Source organism: Candoia aspera, chromosome 1 (genome assembly GCF_035149785.1).
Source record: "Candoia aspera isolate rCanAsp1 chromosome 1, rCanAsp1.hap2, whole genome shotgun sequence".
Classification (NCBI taxonomy): Eukaryota; Metazoa; Chordata; class Lepidosauria; order Squamata; family Boidae; genus Candoia; species Candoia aspera.
In genome coordinates, this window is record NC_086153.1 from 15,983,768 (window position 1) to 16,004,487 (window position 20,720).

The window sequence follows — 20,720 nt, forward strand, 5'->3', positions numbered from 1 at the left end:
TCCTTCCTCTCCCCAATTTCTGCAAAAACAATCAGTCAACATTGCAAGGCCATTGGTTTTTTTATCAGTCCTTATTTTTTGCATCTTAATTCCTCTTTTTGTACATTTGTTAAATGCTCTGTAATTTAGCATTTTTGAATCAACATACAAACTGAAGATTTCGTATCATTCAAATTTCACAGTTCTCCGTATTTGGCAATGCAGTGTGTCAGCAATTTAAAAAATGATATTATATATATATACACACACACATACATACATACATACACATACTCTGTGTGTGTGTATTGTCATGAGTAAGGAAGGCGAGCAGGGGGCTCCCATCCAGACTGTCAAGCGCATGCGTAGCACTGAGGAACTGTTCAGCCATTCAAAGAGACACAGATCGGGACCGCCTTAACCCTTGGGGGTTATATGTCTGGGTTTTTCCCACGCTTCTTCAGTTTGTTAGGATTCTTGTTAAGTACTAGTAATAAATATTAGAGACCAGTTCATTGTCTCAGTGTGTTTCCTGGTTGTTAGGACATGTATGAATGTATGTGTGTGTGTATGTATGTGTGTGTGTGTGTATATATATATAATACATATGCTCATGAAATATGTTATATTAGGGAAGTAATTTGCAAAACTGCATCCGTTTTGCAACCCAAAATGGATATGTTTGGAGAAATGTACATCTGAATAGAAACAAATATTAAGTTGGATGAATCACACAGTGTCTTGTAGTTTTTAAGGTGTTGGGTTACAAGTAGGGACACCCAGGCTTCAGCCATGGAAGCTCCCTGGGTGATGTTGGGCCAGTTATTTTCTCTCAGCCAACCTACCTCACAGGATTGTTGTTATGGGGAAAAATAGGAGCATCATGAAGCCACCTTGAGCTCCTGAATGAAAGGCAAGATATGAATCTAATTTTAAAAATATATTAACAAACTGAAACACTAAAAGAACCCAAACGGGCATATTTTCAAAAATGAGAAACTAAGGGAAAAAATTCATGACAATTCACCCACAATTCATAGCGGCATGTGGGTTACCCATCAACATTTGGTTGGTCATGATGGAAAACAGAATGTTGGATTATACAGTTCCCAGGAAAATCCTTTTAAACTTTTTAAAAAATACATATAACCAATCACATTGCAAGGAATATAAACAAGGAAGTAACTTCTTTCACCCAACATACATAGCATTTTCTGTGTTCACACAATACACTGAACTACAAACTAACCCAATGGGGTGAGTTCATACAAGACACTATGTCACAAAAACAAGCAAACCAAGGTTAACACTAACCAAGCTTTTAGCATGTGGTGCAAATACAGCCACCAGGTTGGTATACCTGACCTAGTTAAGCATGTTGTGCATCCAGAACAGTGTTTCTCAACGTCAGCCATTTTAAGATGTGTGGATTTCAACTCCCAGGATTCCCCAGCCAGCATGGCTGGCTAGGGAATTCTGGGAATTGAAGTCCATACATCTTAAAGTGGCCAAGGTTGAGAAACACTGATCTAGAGCTATCTGAATGTGAGTTTTCTTTCTCACCTTGACCTCCACGAAGAAATTCTCCTTTAACACATTTAGTGTCTTTGTTACACTCCCCAGTCTCAGGATGCTGCAATGAGGGGAAAAATGGAAGTGATTCAGTAAGCAGTGCAGAGATTGACCGCAAGCCTTCCTCAAACTCTTGCCTTTATATCGTCACCCAGTAACAGGATGTTTAGCACTCTATTTTTAAAAAGGAGAACGTAGGGATTCAGTTGTGCAAATGGTAGAAAGTGGAACTTTTAAAATATATTATTGAATAAACAGTTTTTAAAAACTGGCATGAAAACAGCAATTCTATGTGTTTGGCGTAGTTAAGCGAGGGGTCCACAACCTTTCTGGGCTGGTGGATGTGTTGGTGTACTGTTGCAACATGACTGTTTGGGAGATGGTTGCCTGTTCACAAAATGGCTGCCATGAGAACATCACCACTTACAAAGCCTGCAACTTGCCCCCCTCTTTAGCCCCCCTTCTTGCAGGATGCTCCGCAGTTCCCCTATTTACAGTACCTTTGTCCTTTTTCTGGAGGGGTAGATGGTATCCTTTCAAACAAACTGCTGGATGGCAGCTGCTGGATGCCACTGTTATTTCTAAGCAAGTTTATGGAACTCATGTGGGGGCCAGAGGCCAGAGGCATTTTTGGAAATATCAATTATACTGTAGGGTATATGCTTTGCAGCCTTTCTACTTTCTGTTTTCAGAGAGAGAGTGTACTGGTATGTGGGAAAGATCTTGGGGGACTGGGCAAAGAGGCTCTACCAAGGGAACGGTCAGATAAGACACAGCATAGCCCGCAGCTGAATAGTGGGTGGGGCAAGAGGCTCAGAAGGACCCTCCCTAATTTCCCGGGGGTAAGAAAGACAGCAGGAGAATTGTACTTTCAGTCTTGCAAGATTCTGTCAATGTAGCTTTACAATAAAGTAGAATTAGCTCATCTGCTTGCGATTGCTATCTGGTTTACCCTCCCAGGTCGACAGAGAGTGAGATGATGGAGGATGGGGGAGTATCAAAAGATGTTTCTGCGAGGACACTGGCATTCTTCTTCCAGGTTCCATGGCAAAGCCTCTAAGTTAGGGGTCTTTCTTTAGAAAACAGGAAGGAATCCCCCAACATGACTACGTCTGCCATTCACTGCAACAAATGTTTAACTAGACATCAACTACAAACGGTCAAGACAGATGGTGTGAGGAAGACTATCCAATTAGATGTGGAAACAAGTAGGACCTCCTAGAACATGTGAAACCCTTCTGTTTGGTGTTCAAGTCATCTAACCCTGTTGTTTTCCAACAAACTGCATTTTGTTCCTTCTCTTCTTCATTTTTTCTGCCCTCCAAGCATTTCTGCCCTCCCCATGAGGTGGAGATGGGTGGTGAATAAATTTATAAATAAATAAAAATAAATAAATAAATTTTGGTTGCATAAAAGCATGCTCAGTTCTCATTAAGCTTTTGGGGAAATTATTCCCACTTCCTATTTAACACGTGTGTGTGAGAGTGTGTGTATGAATGACCAAGAGAGACTCCTGAAAATCTTGGGGTTTCCACAGTTTGAATGAGAGCAAAGCTGAGGTTCTTGTTACCTCCATCTTGTATGCAGGGTGGTGCTGTTTTAATTGGTGAAGGGCTGTTCCTTGGACAATTTAAATTGTTTTACCAGCTTTCCCCACCCTGGTGCCTCCCCAGATGTTTTGCATCTGCAATTCTCAGCTGTGTTTTGGGAATTTTGCTACCCTCTCCCCAGTGAGAACATGTAGAAAACTGCAGAAATGACCTTGGAGAAGGAATGCAAAGACAATTAGCAAGTTATGAATTAAATCTGGGGAGACCAGATAGCACAAGAAGAAACTTAATGTGGCCCCCACCTTGACTCTCATTGAGGGGAAACATCAGACTTTCAAGACTGATGTCAGCTCTTTGAGGTAGGCCAGATCAGGAAGCAGATGCCACAAGACATACTGAAACTCTACTATAAGGATATAGGCTACAATAATAAATCTTAAAAGCCTGATAGCATTTCCTGTTCCAATGCTCAAGAGAGTCAAGGCGGGGCAGTCTTCAGTTTCTTTCTCACACTATCTTGTCTCCTCTGGCTTCATACATATTTTGCTAACTGTTTTTGCATTCTTTCTCTGAGGTCATCTCAGTGGTACTATACAGAACATGAATATAGTAAATGCTACAAAATGTCAGTATTAGGTTACATACCCCTGGACATGTTTCCTGTTTCTGCCCACGGGTGATAATAAAGTTGGTCATCACCACAAAAGAACTGTCTCCCTGCAGAGGAAAATAAGATGAACATGAAATGACTCATTTGACGGTTGGAGATCCTCATTTTGATTTCCTGGCTTAGCACGGAATGCTAAAAATCACATTTGGAGTTGCACCATTGGACCCTTGGCTGTAGTGATGAAGTTAGGTAGCCAAAAGCTCTGGAGCTCATAGTTTTATACCCCCTCTCTTGTAGTAGCAGCTACAAAGCAGAGGGCAGCACCTGACTGACAATCGGTTCATCTTGAAAAACCTAAGCAAGGTCCAACCTTGTTAATATTTGCATGGAAAACCATCAGAAAATCCCAGGGCTGTGGGCAAAAGTGGAAAGTTTAAAAAAAAAAATCCCAGAGGAAAGCAACAAGTGATGCATCTCAGTGTTCTTCTGTGCATAAACCAAGGAATTAAGAAGGAGTTGGGTCTAAATGACTGAGAAACCTAAAGTCAGAATGTGGACAAAACTCTCTTGCCATTCACAACAGGGGCAGTGGAAGGTGAGAAAAAAAATGTAGGTAATCTATTTGGAGTCCCCCTGGAGCTTCAAAATTAGAACTGGACAATTGCCAGTTCAACTGGGAAGATTTTAAAATATTAATGTAATATTAAATTAAATATTTAATTTAATTTAATATCAATACAACTTATGAATGTTCATCCCAAATAGGAGCACACTGATCTTTCCTTTCAAGTGCTGTGTTTCTTTCAGCAGGACCCTGGAGTTAGCCTTTGCAGGAGCAGTAACAAGCAAAAGGGGAAGTTTTGGTAAAACAATAGTGCAACAAGGATCTCTGTCAGTGAATGAATAAATAGCAGTAACAAAAATTATCCTGCCCTAAATTTTGTAGCTGAAATCTGAAAAGCACAGTCCAGTATATCTGGTGTTCTGTTTTTGTGTGATGAGCTCCATTCAGTTCTGAGACTCAAACAAATTTCTGGCATCCAAATTTGTACTGCCGAGGACTTTATGTACTTGCACCTAACCCTGGCATAAACACGCCCTGGCAAAAAAAAATTTCTGTTGTATGCAGAGCCATTGCCTCCATCTTGTCCCCAGTCCATGAGGGAGACAGGCTGAAATGATCCCTAGCTGTGTTAAAGTGGAATTTTCCTTTTGTTGTGACCCCATCCAAGGGCAATCTTCAGGTGCGTAAAATCTTCTTGGAGAGAAGTCAGTTGTCCGTCAGGGACAAAGGCAAGAGAATCAGGATATGGACTGGAAACAAGGACAGCAAATTTCATGCCAGTATAGTTTTTCTGCCAACTCAAGGATGAGTGGAAAGCAGTCTCATCTGCAGGGGGAGTCAAAAAAGGCAAGATGGTGGGCACCACAACTCATTCAAAACCCCACCCCTTTGTGCAAGCATGTAACATTGACACACATACAAAAAGTACAGGGCTTTGATGATGCTGTCATAACAGTCATCTTATATCTTTTGACCTTCCTCATGGATGCAGCTGGTAGTGAGCATTTCACTTCAATACAAGCAATAAGTATTCCTCAAAGAGATACTGATGCTTCTAAATCTCTGGCTGGTGAGTTTTGAGATTCTGGTAAAACACAAAGTGGACTCCACACATCTGAAGCCTCCCCACTGCTGCTTCGGCCTACAACTCCATTTTGTATATGGCAATTTCTTACGTTCCAAGTTAAAGGAGGAAGAATGAGAGAAAGAACTTGTCTTGCACATTCATTCTCTGAAAATGACTCTTCCATCCCTCCCAGTGTCTTACCTGAGGTGGGAAAACATAATCCGCCACGTCCCATATGTATGGACCCATCTCACTAACATTTGTAAGTGCAATCCCTTTGAGCTTCACTGAGACGGAGTTTATGATGCCATCCTTAGACTGGTAGCCTTTCTCGTACAGGAATACCCACCTAGGGAAGACATTTTTAACAAAAGGTCATTAACATGCTTGGGAAGTAAAAACAAGAGGGAAAACTAATCCGGCAAAGAAACAAACAGTATTTCCAACATGCTGATAATATTTTTGATTGAAGTGATAGCGGTGTCTTAATATTTTATATTTTTTACTGCTTATAACCCGAGTCATAATCATTGTAGAGTCGACAACTGTCAGAGCTGTGTCACTGGTTCTTGGCTTGGCAGTTCATTTCTAATACCATTTCCTTCTCTATTTTCTTCTTCCCTTCTCACTTTGTGGTTTTGAGTAGCTGAAGAGCATTGTTCTCCACCTTCCGTTTCCATCTCTTTGTCATCTGGAGCTGAAAGATAACTCTTCATTATGATACCTTACACCTTCTTCTTCCTGCCAGAGCAAGAAAAAGTGGGATAAATTACCGATTCTACAGCCCAAAAGGTTGAGATTTCATTCCTTTCATGCCTCTCTACCCCTCCCAGCACCAGACAGCAGAAAGGGAGGGTCATCTCCATTTCTTCTATTTCTTTGTCAGGAACTCCCCTCATTCCAGAACTCTTCATTTTGCATTTGTGTGGTGCAGGCTCTGCCTTTCTTTTGTTAGTCATCAAATGCTTGCCTTCTTCTCCCCAGTCAAGTCTTCCCCCCCTCAGTCAGAACCATTGGCAGGTACTGAAGCTTGATTGTGCAGTCAGGAGGCTGCAAATTGACATAATGAAGAAAATGTGTTTTGTGGATGTCCTCTGCTGCTTCCTATGATGATTCAGTGTCCAGGTCCCAAGACAAAATCAGAAGCATCGTCCTGTAGAACAAAGGGGTGGGTGTAATCTGGAGGACTGAGGATGCACCAAGTGAACTTTTTTTTTTAGTTGAAGAATGGCTTGTTAAGTATCAGAATTGCACTTACAGAGAATCCCCTTCTTGGCAAGGCAAGTCAGTGGTGTTATCAGGGCAGCAAAATGAAGAATAAATTTATGATAAAAACTGGCAAAGCACAGAAAATGTTTTATATCTCTGACAGTTTGTGTATTGGGGGCAGAGGGTGGTGGTGGTTCTCTCTGGTCCAAGACTGAATAGATTCTGCTTTAGTTGGATTGATCTGAAATACGGTATCCAAAATACTTCAAACAGGCAGATCAAAGGTACATTTCTCTGGCTTAGCATAGAGGCTGTACTCATGAAGGCACTGAAGAACTGCTCCAACTTGATCAGTGAGGAGAGGAAGATCCTTTGAATAAATCAGCAGACAACCTTGATAAACACCTAGATATTTGTCCTCAAAGTAATGAAAAAATATTATTCATAAATTGCATGGAGACCAAGGGTCTACATGCTACTTTGAATGCATTTCCATATATTCAAGTTTCTCATAACCAGATCAAAGGCAGTTACTGTAAATATTCATGAGTCTGATGTGAATCAGATTCTAAGCTGCTCTGAGATTCAATCTGATAAAAATTTCCAAAAGTTCAGAAATGAGGGGCAGTGGGTAATTATCCTTAATGGTTACGGATTTCAGGAGTTGATAATCATGGGTAGGGAGGCTTCTTTCTTGAAAAACAAAATAGCAACGCTGGCAGGGAGGTGGAGAGGTAAAATAAGTTTTTCTAAAAGTTTTTATCAGTGAATTTCTTCAGGTATGCTAACTATATTTCACAGGATAGTGGCATTTTGTGGGAAAATGTGCTCCAGATATTAGCCTGATTGTGCAGTCATAGAACCAATGGGGAGATAGGGTCTGTGCTTCCCTTTTTCCAAACTGATCAGCATAATCCATATATTTGGTGGGTAACATAGCAGGGTATACTTGGAGAGCAGTGATGAATTGCAATGTTTTGGGGCCTTGCAGGCATCTTAGAGTGGCCAAGGTTGAGAAACACTGCTGCAGACCTTACACCACAAAGCAGTATTCTTCAACCTGTGTTCTGCATATGTATTAGATTATAATTCCTCAGCCAATGTATTCCAACTTCTATAGAGCATCAGGCTGGAGAAGGCTGACTTCTCTCACTGACCACCAGCTATTCTTAAAAATTAACTCTGGTATGACAGAAGTGTACTGCTGCAAATCACAGATCAGGTCCTGTATTAAATACACATGGTTGTGCTCAGCATAAAATATGTTCCAGCTCTTCCCTTTTTTAAAAATAGTAGCAGCAGTGTTTTTTTTTCCTGGTAAATCAGTGCCACCATTTTCCTCCTATTTTTATTTCTTCAAGTAAAATTTCAAGTTTTAATTATTCAAGCTATAGCTCATCCCTCCCCTAGAGATCTTCAACTCATTCACTGGGTTCAAATAGCTGGGGATCTTCCTTGCTGTTTATGGTGGCTTACTGGATGTCACTTCCAAAAAAGGCAATATTCATATCCAAAAAATGATGATGTGCTTATTTGTATGGGTGGATGCAGATTTAGAAATAATTATAAAAGTATAATCTGAAGAGGAATATTCATCTAGTCCTACTAGGGGAGACATCAGTTATCTGTGTCTACTATCCAGATGTTGATGGGCAACTTCAAAATACCACTGCACTCCCTTCTTACAATGCTTAATTCTTAAGCTAGATTCAGTGCTCACCTGCAGTCCCATTAACCATGGCAGGAAGACGCCCCACTGTAGAGGAATGCAGAGATAACCTTGACAATTATTGGTGACAGTATTGTAGAGAGCCCCAGAGATGACTTCAGAGAAAATATACAGAAAGGGTTGCAAAAACATAAGCATGCTTTGAGCTCAGAAAACAGAAGCATTATAAAGAAGCTCAGACTGCCTCCATCCTCATTCACTATAAGAGGGAGGGAAGGAAAAACACAGTCAGGTCTTCAAGATGCTGTTACTCTACCCCAGTGTTTCTCAACCTTGGCAACTTTAAGAGGTGTGAACTTCAACTCCCATAATTCCCCAGCCAGATCATCAAACAAATCAACCCAGAGTTCTCACTCAAGGCCCAAATGACCAGCCTCAAATTACCCTACTTTGGACACATTATGTGAAGACCTAACTCTCTGGAGAAGGCTCTGATGCTGGGAAAGGTAGAAGGAAAGAGAAGAAGAGGATGACCAGCAACAAGGTGGACGGACTCAGTTACAGTGGCTATGAATGCACTGTTGGAAGACCTGAAAGACCATGTTAGGGACAGACGGTCATGGAGAAAATCTATCTATGTGGTTGCTAAGAGTCAGCAATGACTTGGTGGCATGTAATCAAGCAAGCAAGCAACCAACCAACCAATCAAAAACAGTCACCTGGACTTCCAGAAGACTGGAATGTTTGGGGTATTTATTAACTAGGAAAGGAAGTCCACAAGACAGTAACTGTCTAAAGAAGAAACTTAGGAAAGATCCTCCCTGACTACTCAAGCAATAAATAGGGAGGGCAGGAGAATTGGACTTTCAGACTTGCAAGATTCTGTTAATGTAATCTTACAATAAAGTAGAATCAGTTAATCTAGTTGTGTTTCCTGCCTGGTTTACCTGGAAGGTCTGACAACAATCTTGCAAGGCTGGCTGGGGAATTCTGGGAGTTGAAATCTACACATCTTATAGTTGCTGAGTTTGAGAAACACTGCTGTGGCCAGATGGCTGTCTAAAAGGAAAATCTCCTGCCAACTAGTTGTAGAGAAGAAGGCAACCAAGTCTGAGACAGTGTTGTCTAATGGTTAAGGTATTGGATTAGAACCATGGAAGTCCAGGTCCAAATCCAGAGTCAGCCATGAAACTCACAGGATGACCTTGAGTCAGCCATTTTCTCCCTGCTGCTTTGAGCTCCTAGAAGAAAGGCAGAACTTTCATGTAACCAACAAGGACAAACTAAATAGCAATTTCCACATCCTGGGTGCTACGGATGAGAAGGCCATAGCGTGAAACCCTTTGTTCTTTTCTTGGTGTCTAAGACAACAGTGCAACCATGAACAGCTTAGGAGCTTTGCCATCTGTGTTCCTCTCTTACTGAAATGCCTTTTCATCCCAGTTTGGCAATCTGCCTTTTGCAAGGTTTTCCAGAGAAACATACTATAGATCCTTGGGACGTCAAAACTTACTTCAGATAGAGGAGTAAAATGAATTCACCCTTATCCCTCAGCATGCCAAATTCTTGTTCCCAGGCTTTTGAGAGTGGGGCAAAGGCCAGTTAAGCTACAAGCGGGAAATGTCTGGGAAGTTTTTTTGTTTTCTGAAAATGCCCCTTTATGGGACATTTGACTTATTCAAGATCTCCATAGATAAGGAATCAACTAAAGCTTGAGCTGCACACAGCAGCCAGAATTGTATTATATATACCAACTTTGGAATTCAAATCCTAAAATTGAGAATCTTCAGTCAGCCTCTCAGTCACTAAAAAGGTTAGGTGGTTGATACACCCACATACACTTTGATTTATTTTTCAATTAAGCCAAGCCATTGGCTGATGTTCAGTGAGGTCAGTATCCCATTTTCCATCAATAGTCGCAGGCGTGTGCTTCTGAAGAAACTCACCAGTTAAGGCTTAAAGCAACAGGCTTTCTACCCTGTTGCTCCCCAGCAATAAACAGTGTGCCTACCAGGTAGATTGCCTCTAAACATGGAGGTTCCATTTTGCTGTTGAGACTAATAGGCTTTTCCTCCATGAATCTGTCTAGCCCTTTTTTGGCTATTTCAATTGGAATTCAGTTTAATAGTGAATTCCATAAAGGAATTGTGTGCTGTGCCAAGACATGCTTTCTTTTGCCTGCCCCACATTTACGTCTTGCTGATCTCATTAGATGGCCCTGAATTCTAGAACTGTGGAAGTAGAAGTTAAGGGAGGAAAGTTCATTGCGGTGGGAAGGACTCCTATCCAGGCACCTACTTGCACATAGGATTTCGGCTTTAGTTTATATTCTTGCAATGTTGTATACAGATGCTTGGCTGTAAGTCTCTGAACTCAGATTTACTTCTAAACAGACTTGTACAAGATTACAGACTGGGTTTGTACAACATCCCTAATTTGGCTACTGAATTTCTGAATGCACTGAATGCTAAACCAGATTAATCAGGCTGAGTTCACAGAATGTCCTTAGCCATCAAAGAAATCACTAATATTAAAACTAACCAAGCATAGTATATTATGTGAAGACAGCAGTTGGGACTAGCTGCCTGGTTAAGCCAGTGTATTCCCCTGTCTCTTCCTCTGCACAGTCCAGGCTACAAATGCATATGGTTAAAATAAAAATAAAACACCATTTGAATGCATCTGCAATTTGTAGTCCAAAATTGCAAGGGAGAGGTGGAAAGAATTAATCAGCATGTGAAACTTGAAGCCACAGGGTACTCCTAAAGCCTGGGTTGCAGATCCCAAGCACCACTCCCCCCAATTATTAAACAGATGTGGAACACATATTTAATTATTTCTATTTTTATTACAATTACAATTAAATAAAAATCATTAAATATTTGTTCCTCATCTGGATTAAATTAAATTATGTTTATTTTTTTTTCTGTCCTTGTCCAAGTCTACTGTTGGAAATCAGCCTAAAGGCAAAGCCCCAAAGCCAAGTGTCACCCTTGGCTAAATAAAGTTGTGGACCTCTGGGGTGGATGAATGAAAAAGTACAAAGAAATTGTTTCTTTTACTTTTTATATTTTCATCCCAACTTTCTTTGAATCACCCCAACTTTCTTTGAAAGAGTTTAAGATACGTTTGGGAAAGTTGCAGATAAAAAAAGAGTAAGTACATTTAAAAAAACAATGTAGGGAAACTCAAGTTAAAGAAAAGATTGCATTGAGGGAAATTTATAAAAGAAAAGGTAACATTAGAGAAATTTGGATTTTAAAAGGATTTGGGGGGAATGTATACAGTTATGGACCTTAGTGTTACCTAGAGATGCCTTCTGTGTTAGGAAAAGTTCTGAATGAAACCAGATATTTGTAAGCAACTTTTAAAAAGCACCATTATTAAACCGAACCAATCTAAATTACTGCCTAGCATCTATACAGATCCACACATCCCTCATCCCTGGAATCATTCTTGCCATGAGCTATTACTGTGCTAGAGGAGAGAGCAGATCCTTCTTCTTTCCTCTTAACAGAACTTCAAGAGGTTTTACTCAAGGGAAGTCAAGAAGGAGCTTTAGAGCAGCGATTCTCAACCTCAGCAACTTTAAGATATGTGGACTTCAACTCCCAGAATTCCCCAGCCAGCTCTAAGGAATGGGTGGGACAGAAGTAGGGAGGGTGCTGGAATTGCCCATCTATGCTTAGCTCCTAGACTGCAGATGGAGGATGCGTCGCCACATCTTCCTTGCTTGACACCAAGATGTCCCACTATGTGTAGAGGGTCACTCCTCACAATGTCCCCTCCCCTTCAGTGCTAGCCCACTGCTGAAGCAGCCTGAAGGTGGTTTTATCTAGGTGTGAAAGTGGTGTTTTGCTTTTATACTGACACAAAACTCAAGTGGAGAATCTAAGGTTCGTGGAGGAGGCCTCTTGGATGATGTGGTCAGGTGTTGGGATCTGCTTGGCTGCACTGGCCTGGCAGGTATGCTGTGGGACTTCCCCTCCTACTCAGGAGGTTTGGTGGAGCCCAGTTACACCGAATGCATCTTCCCAAATACACTTGAGTAACCCAGACACATCTTCCCAGAAGAAACAACACACAGGCTCAGCTGTATGGTGTCAAATTAGGCAACTGCCCCATTGCAAAAACATTTTCCCAGGAAAATTACATTGTCAGCTCCTCCATAAAAACATAAGGGGGAAAAGATCCTGGGAGGCAAGCAGAGCTCTGGGAAAGGATTATAATAATAATAATTATTATTAGTAGTAGTAATATACCACCCAACTCCCAACATTTCTGGGTGGTTCACAACAATCAAACAAAGAAATTACAATACTACCAATAAAAGATCTATTATAAAAGATGTACTTCTAGGGAGTAACAAATGGAAGTAACTCTCTAGAAAGAACAGTGTTCATGGAATAACTGCCTCTTTCTTCTTTCCAAAGCTCCTTGTCTTTGTAGTCCTGCCCCATTACCTCATAGTTACACCTAAATGATCTTGCTGACTTCACTAAGCACATGATGAGTTATATCCAATGAAACAGCTGGTTGCTCTAGCCAATCACATGCCAATTCTAATTTGCATAAGACTATAAAGAGGGATGGGCAAAATAACCCTCTTTAGGCTTCTCTTTGCCTCCAGCACTATCAATAAAACAATTTGTGCCTCTGTGTAATGTGTCCTGATCTCTGGTTCAAATGCATCCCTAAAATATTCTACTTTACCAGTCACTGGCATTGTGCCTCCATGGCTGCGAGAAAAAACAAACAGCAAATTTGCCAAGATTCTTTCTTTTTAGACCTAGGAATCTTCACATCTTCCAGGAGATCCATATTCCCATTAGTAAACAAAAGTAAGCTTAAAAAGTATCTGCTCCTTAAAAAGCTCCAGAGGACTCATGGTAGCTGTGTGTTGGGAGAACCTGAAGTACAGAAAGTGTGTAAGACACATCCACACAAATGTGGAAATGGAAGCATGGGAAAGGGAAGAAGCTTGTTGCCTAACCAAAAATGATTTGTAGGGGAAAGAGCTTCTGGAGGGAGAAAGGAAAGGAAAAAAAAAATCCAGAGGCACCACAGCATTGAAAGCTCTCTGGTTTGTCTTTGTCTGTTTCATATTTCAAAGTAGCTCTTCTAATCTCTCAGGCAGATTTTTGAGCGAAGGAGGCAATAAGACTATTGTCTGTTGACCTGCAATATTGTGGATGACCTCTGAATGGTGGAATCATTGGACTATCAAGCTCCTTGATAGCTCTGTCAGCAGAAGGATGAAGTCAGTAATAAGAATTCAGCCAAAATGGATCCATTCTATTATCTAAAGAGGTAATAATTATGGCTGGGCTCACCAGTTTGCCCCAGCTGACGTTCAGGAAAGTGCTGGGTGGCTGATTTTCCTGAGGTAGGTGAACCTTGGTGGGAAGAGAGAGGAAAATAGAGAATCCACCAACTGCAGCCTGGAAACTACTCCACATTAACTTGTGTGAGAGCCGCAATACTGCCTGGCAGGGGCATCAGAGGGAGAGGGTATAAAAAAAAAAATCAAAATGGTGCCCGTGACCATGCTTGCTCAGCATATGCAGAAAAGGAGCAGGGTTTTGATCATGCAGCCATGGCTGTAGATTGCCTTTTTTTTAACCCTCCCCATGAAATACTCCTATTCTCTGGCATAGTAAAGTGGGCTGCATGATCAGCACAATTTCTATTCTTCACTTTCCTCCTGACTCCAAGATGAGAGGAAAGCACATTAGTGGGGCTGTGAGGAAGAGCCCCAGCCTTTTCCATTGGATGAGATGTATTACATCTCTTTAAATTACACTTTTATGAAAACTATAATTCAAAGTTTCCTTAGGGATGTTTTGAACTTTCCTGTCCACTGTCCCATCTCAGCCAGTCCTTCATCCAAGACTGATCTGACTTCGCTTCTGAGATGACTGAAGGAGAAGCATAGCTTTTAGGCCAATGTGTGTCCTCCTTCGTGCTGGGAGTAGTTTCTCCAGGCAAAGCCTACATTCTCCCACTCAGCTGCATCGCCACTGGATGCAACTCCAATCATTCTTGACCATATTGGCTGGGGATAATAGCAGTTGGAATCCAGCAGCACCTAGAAGGCCCCAAGTTCCCTAACCTTGCCTAATAGAATTAAACCTTGACTGATGACCTACCAAGAACAGGAACCTGAAATCTTAAGAGCTTCTGTCTTCAAATACTGAGTTCCAAAAAGCTTTCAGCACTTTTTCTCTCCCCCCACCCCCCAAAAATTGTTTTGAGAAATACTCCTAAGTGTTGGATGCTCAGACAGGCAGAACAAACAGCTGCTTCCTTGAGCAAGCGGTCCATAGGATCAGCAAGGATCTATACTCTCTAATTTGTCCTCCTGTTTTTGAGGGGCAAATGGGGATATAGATGTTCCAGAGGAGCATCAGCACCAGACTAACTTTTGACCTAGCACAGTGGTTGATAGTGGCACAGCACCCAATAAAGTATTTCTGGCTTGCTTTTCACATTTTTTAACCATCAGCTAATGATAGGTATATATTGCACCATTTACTTCCACTGTATTTTTTCATATCCTTGGATATGCAAAGGGAAAATAAAATAAGAGTGTTAGATAGACCTACTACAAGGTAATTTCTTGCCTCATTAAGAAGGGATGCAAGCACAGCATCCAGAGAGCTGTTCTATCCATTATCTGAACATAGAAAATGAACAATGTTAGAATTCTGGATCATACCACTTGAGAATAAAGATTGGTGGTAGAGGTTAGTATTTTTTTGAATGCAACCACATGTATATAGTATATTAGATAATCAGGGAGAGAGCTATGATAAATGTCCTACATATATACAATTAAATTTTTAAATTTGTTTTTCACAGATTTAGAGAGAGGAGAGAAACTATAGGCACAGACAACAATGAAGGGCTGTAGTTTCTTAGCTAAATCTGAGAATGGTTTCCAAAATCATAGTGATCCCCTCAGGGGGGAACAGAGGGAAGGGTTGGGGTATGAAAAAAACAAGATGCACAGATGCACAAGTACAGATGCACAAGTACAAGATAGGCAGTACCTGACTCAACAGTAGTGCCTGTGAGAGGGATCTAGGTGTCCTGGTGGACCACCGCTTAGGAATGAGCCAGCAGTGTGCTGCAGCTGCCAAAAAAGCCAATGCAATCCTGGGCTGCATTGTCATGTTCACCGTTGCGATGTTTATGCATCGTAACGGTTTACTTGCCAAGGTGCTGATACGTGTGCTGGCTGGGAGGGTGCTGCTGAGAGCCTTGTACATGAGACGTGCTGGACTGTGCCAGGGAGGAATGTGTTTTGGCTATCTCTTAAATGTCAAGGTCTTTTTAACCGTTGATCAGCAGAGCTCGTTAGGAGCACCTGGGAATGTATGCGAAGGAGGGGGTGGGATGATGTTTGTACGATGATATTTAGTTTGAGTTTAGGCGCACTTTTCTCATTCTCAGCTTTTTACCTGTTTGCACTCTTTTTTAAATAAACCCAGAACCTGAATTGTGATTTTGAGTCTGAGAGTTTTATTTGGATTAAGGCAATCATCACATGCATCAACAGAAGGATAGTATCAAGATCACGGGAAGTGATAGTACCACTCTATACCACATTGGTGAGGCCATAATTGGAATACTGGGTCCAGTTTTGTTACCACAATACAAAAAAGATGCTGAGGCCCTAGAAAGAGTACAGAGAAGAGCAACAAAGATGATAAGGGGTCTGGAAGCTAAATCCAATGAAGAATGGCTAAAGGAACTAGGTGTGTTTAGCTTAACAAAGAGAAGACTGGGGGGAGACAGGATAGCAGTCTTCCAATACTTGAAGGGCTGCCACAGGGAAGAGGGCATCAATTTATTCTCCATAGTGCCTGAGGATAGGACAAGAAGCAATGGGTGGAAGCTCATCAGCAGAGATCCAACCTGGAAACAAGGAGGAATTTCCTGACAGTGAGAACTATTAAGCAATGGAACAGCTTGCCTCCCTGAGTTGTGGGAGCTCCATCACTGGAGGTTTTCAAGAAAAGACTGGACAACCATTTGTCTGAGATGGTATGAGGATTCCTGCCTTGGCAGGGGGTTGGACTAGAAGACCTCCAAGGTCCCTTCCAACCCTCTGATTCTATGATTCTAAGATGTTGGCCACAATGGTACGGTCAAAGCGCCACTCATTTTGGATATGTGTCATAAACACACCACGGGTAGACAAGCAGCAGAACATAGATCATATTATCATAGCTGCCTTTGCCTTTTTTGACCACCCTGGATGCCCCTGGATCCTCTTCAATTAGCATAGGGAATGCTAAACTAAACGGACCACTGTTACACTTGATATTAGGTTCAGATGTCTCTTTAGTACTGAAGCGAGTTGCTTTGGGAGACAATCAGCGTGCAAAATAGAATACAATAAATAGTCAATAAAATGGCACCAGCAACAACTTATAGGTTTCCTTTCTTTAATAGGGGAAAGGAATTCTGCTTCAAGCACTCCTGACAGTGTTGGGAAAAACTCCTGCCCAGCATTCTGGGGATCCTCAGCTACCCAGAAAAATGTATCTGACTTAGAATGAAAAGGTGTTAGTTCCTGAAGCAATCATGTGCATAATATTATATCACACTTTGGCTTATAACGTAAAGGCAAAGTGCTTTTGGTATCAAGCTGACCTCTAGAGGGCACCTGAGTATGTCCATAGAGTTGGTCATTTTTTCTTCTTCTGAGATGTTTTCTCACCTTTCCAGTCTAGCCTCCGACTTTAGGAATTCTAGAATGTCTCCCATCCAAGCATTACCAACATCTGACCTTGTTTAGCTTTCTGAGATCAGCCAGGGTTGGCTAGATACTGTTCCCTAACTTGGTTCTTGTCATGTACGGTTGTTATCGTTGTTGTTTCCATTTAGCAGATGAAGGACTGAAGGGAAGTGCAACATTTTTGCTTCCACCCATCTTCTCAGACCTCAACTGGTGGCTGTCTGGTTTATAGTGATATATTTTCAAGAGTGGGCAACACATGGCTTGCGTGTGAACCGCAGGTTTTTTCCCGCAGCCCGTAAATCCTCCCACCCCCATTTTAGATAAATTATCAAGAAGCAGTGGCAACATCTAAGGTTTAATAAGAAACCAACTCTCCCCAAGCCCATCTGTTTAGAAATCCTAGGCCAATCTATTTCAGTGACCTCAGTGCATCAAAGCCTTTGTCCTTAAGCTTTGGATTGCCACCCCACACGTAAGGAAAGAAAAAAAAAATGTCTGTGTTTATAACTCTGCTTTACAAAGGAAAATTCAAGAGCCATGCAAAGAAAAACTTTACAAAAACGCATATTGTAATAAAAATATCTAAAATCAAACAGTGTATGTACATTTATTTTAAAAAGACAATTCAATTTCCATATTTTACACATGAACGTGAAAGTGTGTACATTAAGTGGACCATTGGTATGGTAAAAGTTAAATGATCAAAATAAAGGACAAAAGTGAGTTTTTGAAAAATAAATAAATCTAAAGGATGGCTTTCTAAAATAAAAGGACTGTCCTTTATGCTAAAGGACGTATGGTCACTGTATCTATAGGTCACACTGATCTGTTGGAGGAAAGAGGCACTTGAGGTAAAATGAAATGGATAACCAGGGATAGGGTATTTAAAGCAGGACCAAGAGTACAGGTAGTCCTCACTTATTGACCATTTGTTTAGTGACAGTTCAGACTTAAGACAGTGCTGAAAAAAACCGACTTACAACCAGTGCTCACACTTAGGACCATCACCCATGGTCACATGATCACGATTTGGGCACTTGGCAATTGGTTTGCATTTATGACCGTTGCAGCATCCTGTGGTCACATGATCGCCACTTTCAATCTTCCCAGCTGGCTTCTGACAAGCAAAATCAATGGGGAACTGCATGATTCACTTAATGACCACATGGTTTGCTTAATGACTGCAGTGATTTGCTTAATTACTGCTGCAATAAAGGTCATAAAGTTGGGTCAGATTTGCTTAATAACCACTTCGCTTAGCAACCAAAATACTGGTCTCAGTTATGGTAGTTAAGTGAGGACTACCTATATAGACTTGTAATGTGGTTCCTGCCCCATGGTCCTGACCTTGCCAAGCTGAGTGGCAACTGGGCAGGTTTTGAAAGAAGGCTTAAAGTGAAGTGGAGTAGAAACCTTAGCACAACTGGAAGTCTTGCTAAGCAACAGCACTATCTTGGGAAGAGATGGCTCCTGTTCCAAATGTGAGCAGAAGCCCCATACTTTAGATCTAGCTGCTTCCCATGGAAACCAAAGAATCGGGTGAGAGGGGGACACATATGCAGACAGCAGGGAGGCGGCTGCCATGTGCAGCTCCATAGCTTTTAGTGGGTTTCCATACCCTATTTAGGACTTACGCCCCTCAATTGCATTTTCAGGTCCTTCCCCACCATCAAAAAATGAGAAGTCTCATTGCTTCCTTACGTATCACGTGGGTGGATGACCTTGATTGACCAAATGTTAGCTGGTTCATCAAGAGCATGAAACAGATGGGGTCCATGGATTCAGCACCAAGTCACAGGAGAAACAAAAGAGAGCCTGGGGGAGAACTGAACAGCTCCCTTGCCTGATCCTAAACCAGCCGACACTCACTTACCCGATGATGTAGGTGAGCACCACCAGCTGGATCAGCCGGAAGGTTAAGCCCACCTTCTTGTTGTGCACCAGAACCATCCTTGGTGTGTCATATTCAAAGAGAAAGGAGGAGATTTTTTCTGTGAATTTATGGCCCATAAGGAATAGCCAGGGCTGTTTCTTCGCTTGCTGCAGGCAAAAGTCTTCCGCTGGTTGATTCTCCCGATGTGTGTCTTTCTCACGTTCTGCTAATCTTTTCTTTGGCTCCACAGCAGGGTCTGTTGTCTTTCCCTGTGAGCAACAGCAAAGAGTCCTTTCTCTTTCTGGGTGTAGTAGTTTACTTTACATCTCCTTAGATGGTCTGGGGGTGGGACAGGGTGTGTTTAGCAAGTAGAGTCAGCCACAAAACACCACGCAAGAACAGTTGAACAGGAAAGACTCATTTCTGCATCCTGCTCTGGACAGTGATAGAATGGAGTGAAGACTCCAGAGTTTAGAATGATATTTATGAGTGACAACCTCCCCATGTTTCACAATCCAAAGTAGGAAAAGGCTTCCATTGTCCCAAGTCTATTTCCAGATGTCCCTGACTTCAGGGGGTACCACTTTACTTTGCAGGATTAAAAGCTCAGAAGGTGTTTGGGTTTTTAGGTTAAAATGCAGTTCAAATCTCTAAGCAGCCAGGAAAACATGACCTAAAATCAAGCTTCTGGATGCAGAAAACTCTAGATAACCATTGGGTGAGAAGCATAGCCTACTTTACAAGGTGACTTGACAAGGTGGTTGTGAGGATTAAATGCAAAGGGGAGAGACATCATGAATGCTTCCTCAAGGTCTTTGCAGGAAGGGCTTAATAAAATGGAATAAAAAACTACCTTATCACAGCAAATCTACATGGAACAGGGTCTGGACTCTGTCTTCACAGGACAAACTGTAGTTTAATGGTAAAATACTAGCTGTCCATGTAGAATTTAATTCTCTCCATCAGATTTAATTCCCAGCATCTTCGGACAGGATTTAATACCAACCAATGCAGATAAAATGGACCAGAGAAGGTATGTGATAACTTCCTGCATTTCTTATTTAAATCAACAATTTATTCAATGTCATGAGGACTAGATTCTTGCTTTTAAAGTAAACTGAGTAATAGAGCACATTTGTCGGAAAGTTACTAGCTTTAGCCCTTGGTGCTGACAGATTAAAAAAAAAAGCTTACAGGTGATGGGCAGAGTCTGTTGATACAGGGCAGGTCCTTTTGATTTCTCTGTTATTAACATGGTCTTGCAGTGCATGTTTGTGGGAAAAGAGTTAACTGAGTATTCATAGATGCCAATTTTCTGTCCTTGACCTAATACAAAAAGGTCATGTTGTAGTATCTTCTTCTAAGACTCTGCTGCAACTACTACACTTACCATCTACAGATACACACGCACACACACAAACACACAAACATGCTGGCTGGGGAATTCTGGGAGTTGAAGTCCCCACAGCTTGAACTTGCAAAGGTTGAGAAATACTACCCTAGAGTAACAGCAGGTCTGACATCGGTGGAGAATTGAATTTTCATTCACAGTAGTACCAAAAATCTGTACAGAGAGAAATAACTTGAAAAAGAAGTGTGTGCCACTGTTAACCACAGACAAGGAACCGAGCTGTTTTCATTTGTATATACTTTATTTCAGTCAAGGGCCACATTTTCTGGCAGTGGGGAGAAAGAGAGACCCACCCATACCAGGAGAAGGTAGGATCAGGATCCAGAACTGAGAGAAGGCGGCATTTCTTTCTTGTCACCCTTTTCTCCTCTCACTGAGTCTTGTCGGCTTGTGTAATATGCCTTTCTTGGGCAAGATACTGAAATGGAAGTTTGAAGGCAGGCAAGTCCTATTGTCTTAAATGAGCT

General features: G+C 41.5%; 1 protein-coding gene across 1 annotated transcript in view; it reads right to left on the reverse strand.

The window, feature by feature from the left end:
• P2RX1 (purinergic receptor P2X 1) overlaps window positions 1–19,034 on the reverse strand; it is a 30,932-nt gene extending 11,898 nt beyond the window's left edge. The window contains exons 1-4 of the mRNA XM_063298120.1: window positions 18,843–19,034; window positions 5,544–5,691; window positions 3,747–3,818; window positions 1,543–1,612 (exon numbers count right to left, since the gene is read on the reverse strand). Coding sequence (XP_063154190.1) covers window positions 1,543–1,612; window positions 3,747–3,818; window positions 5,544–5,691; window positions 18,843–18,979 — 427 coding nt within the window. The 5' untranslated portion in view covers window positions 18,980–19,034. The remainder of the gene's footprint in view (window positions 1–1,542; window positions 1,613–3,746; window positions 3,819–5,543; window positions 5,692–18,842) is intronic.
• Window positions 19,035–20,720: the final 1,686 nt, after the last annotated feature.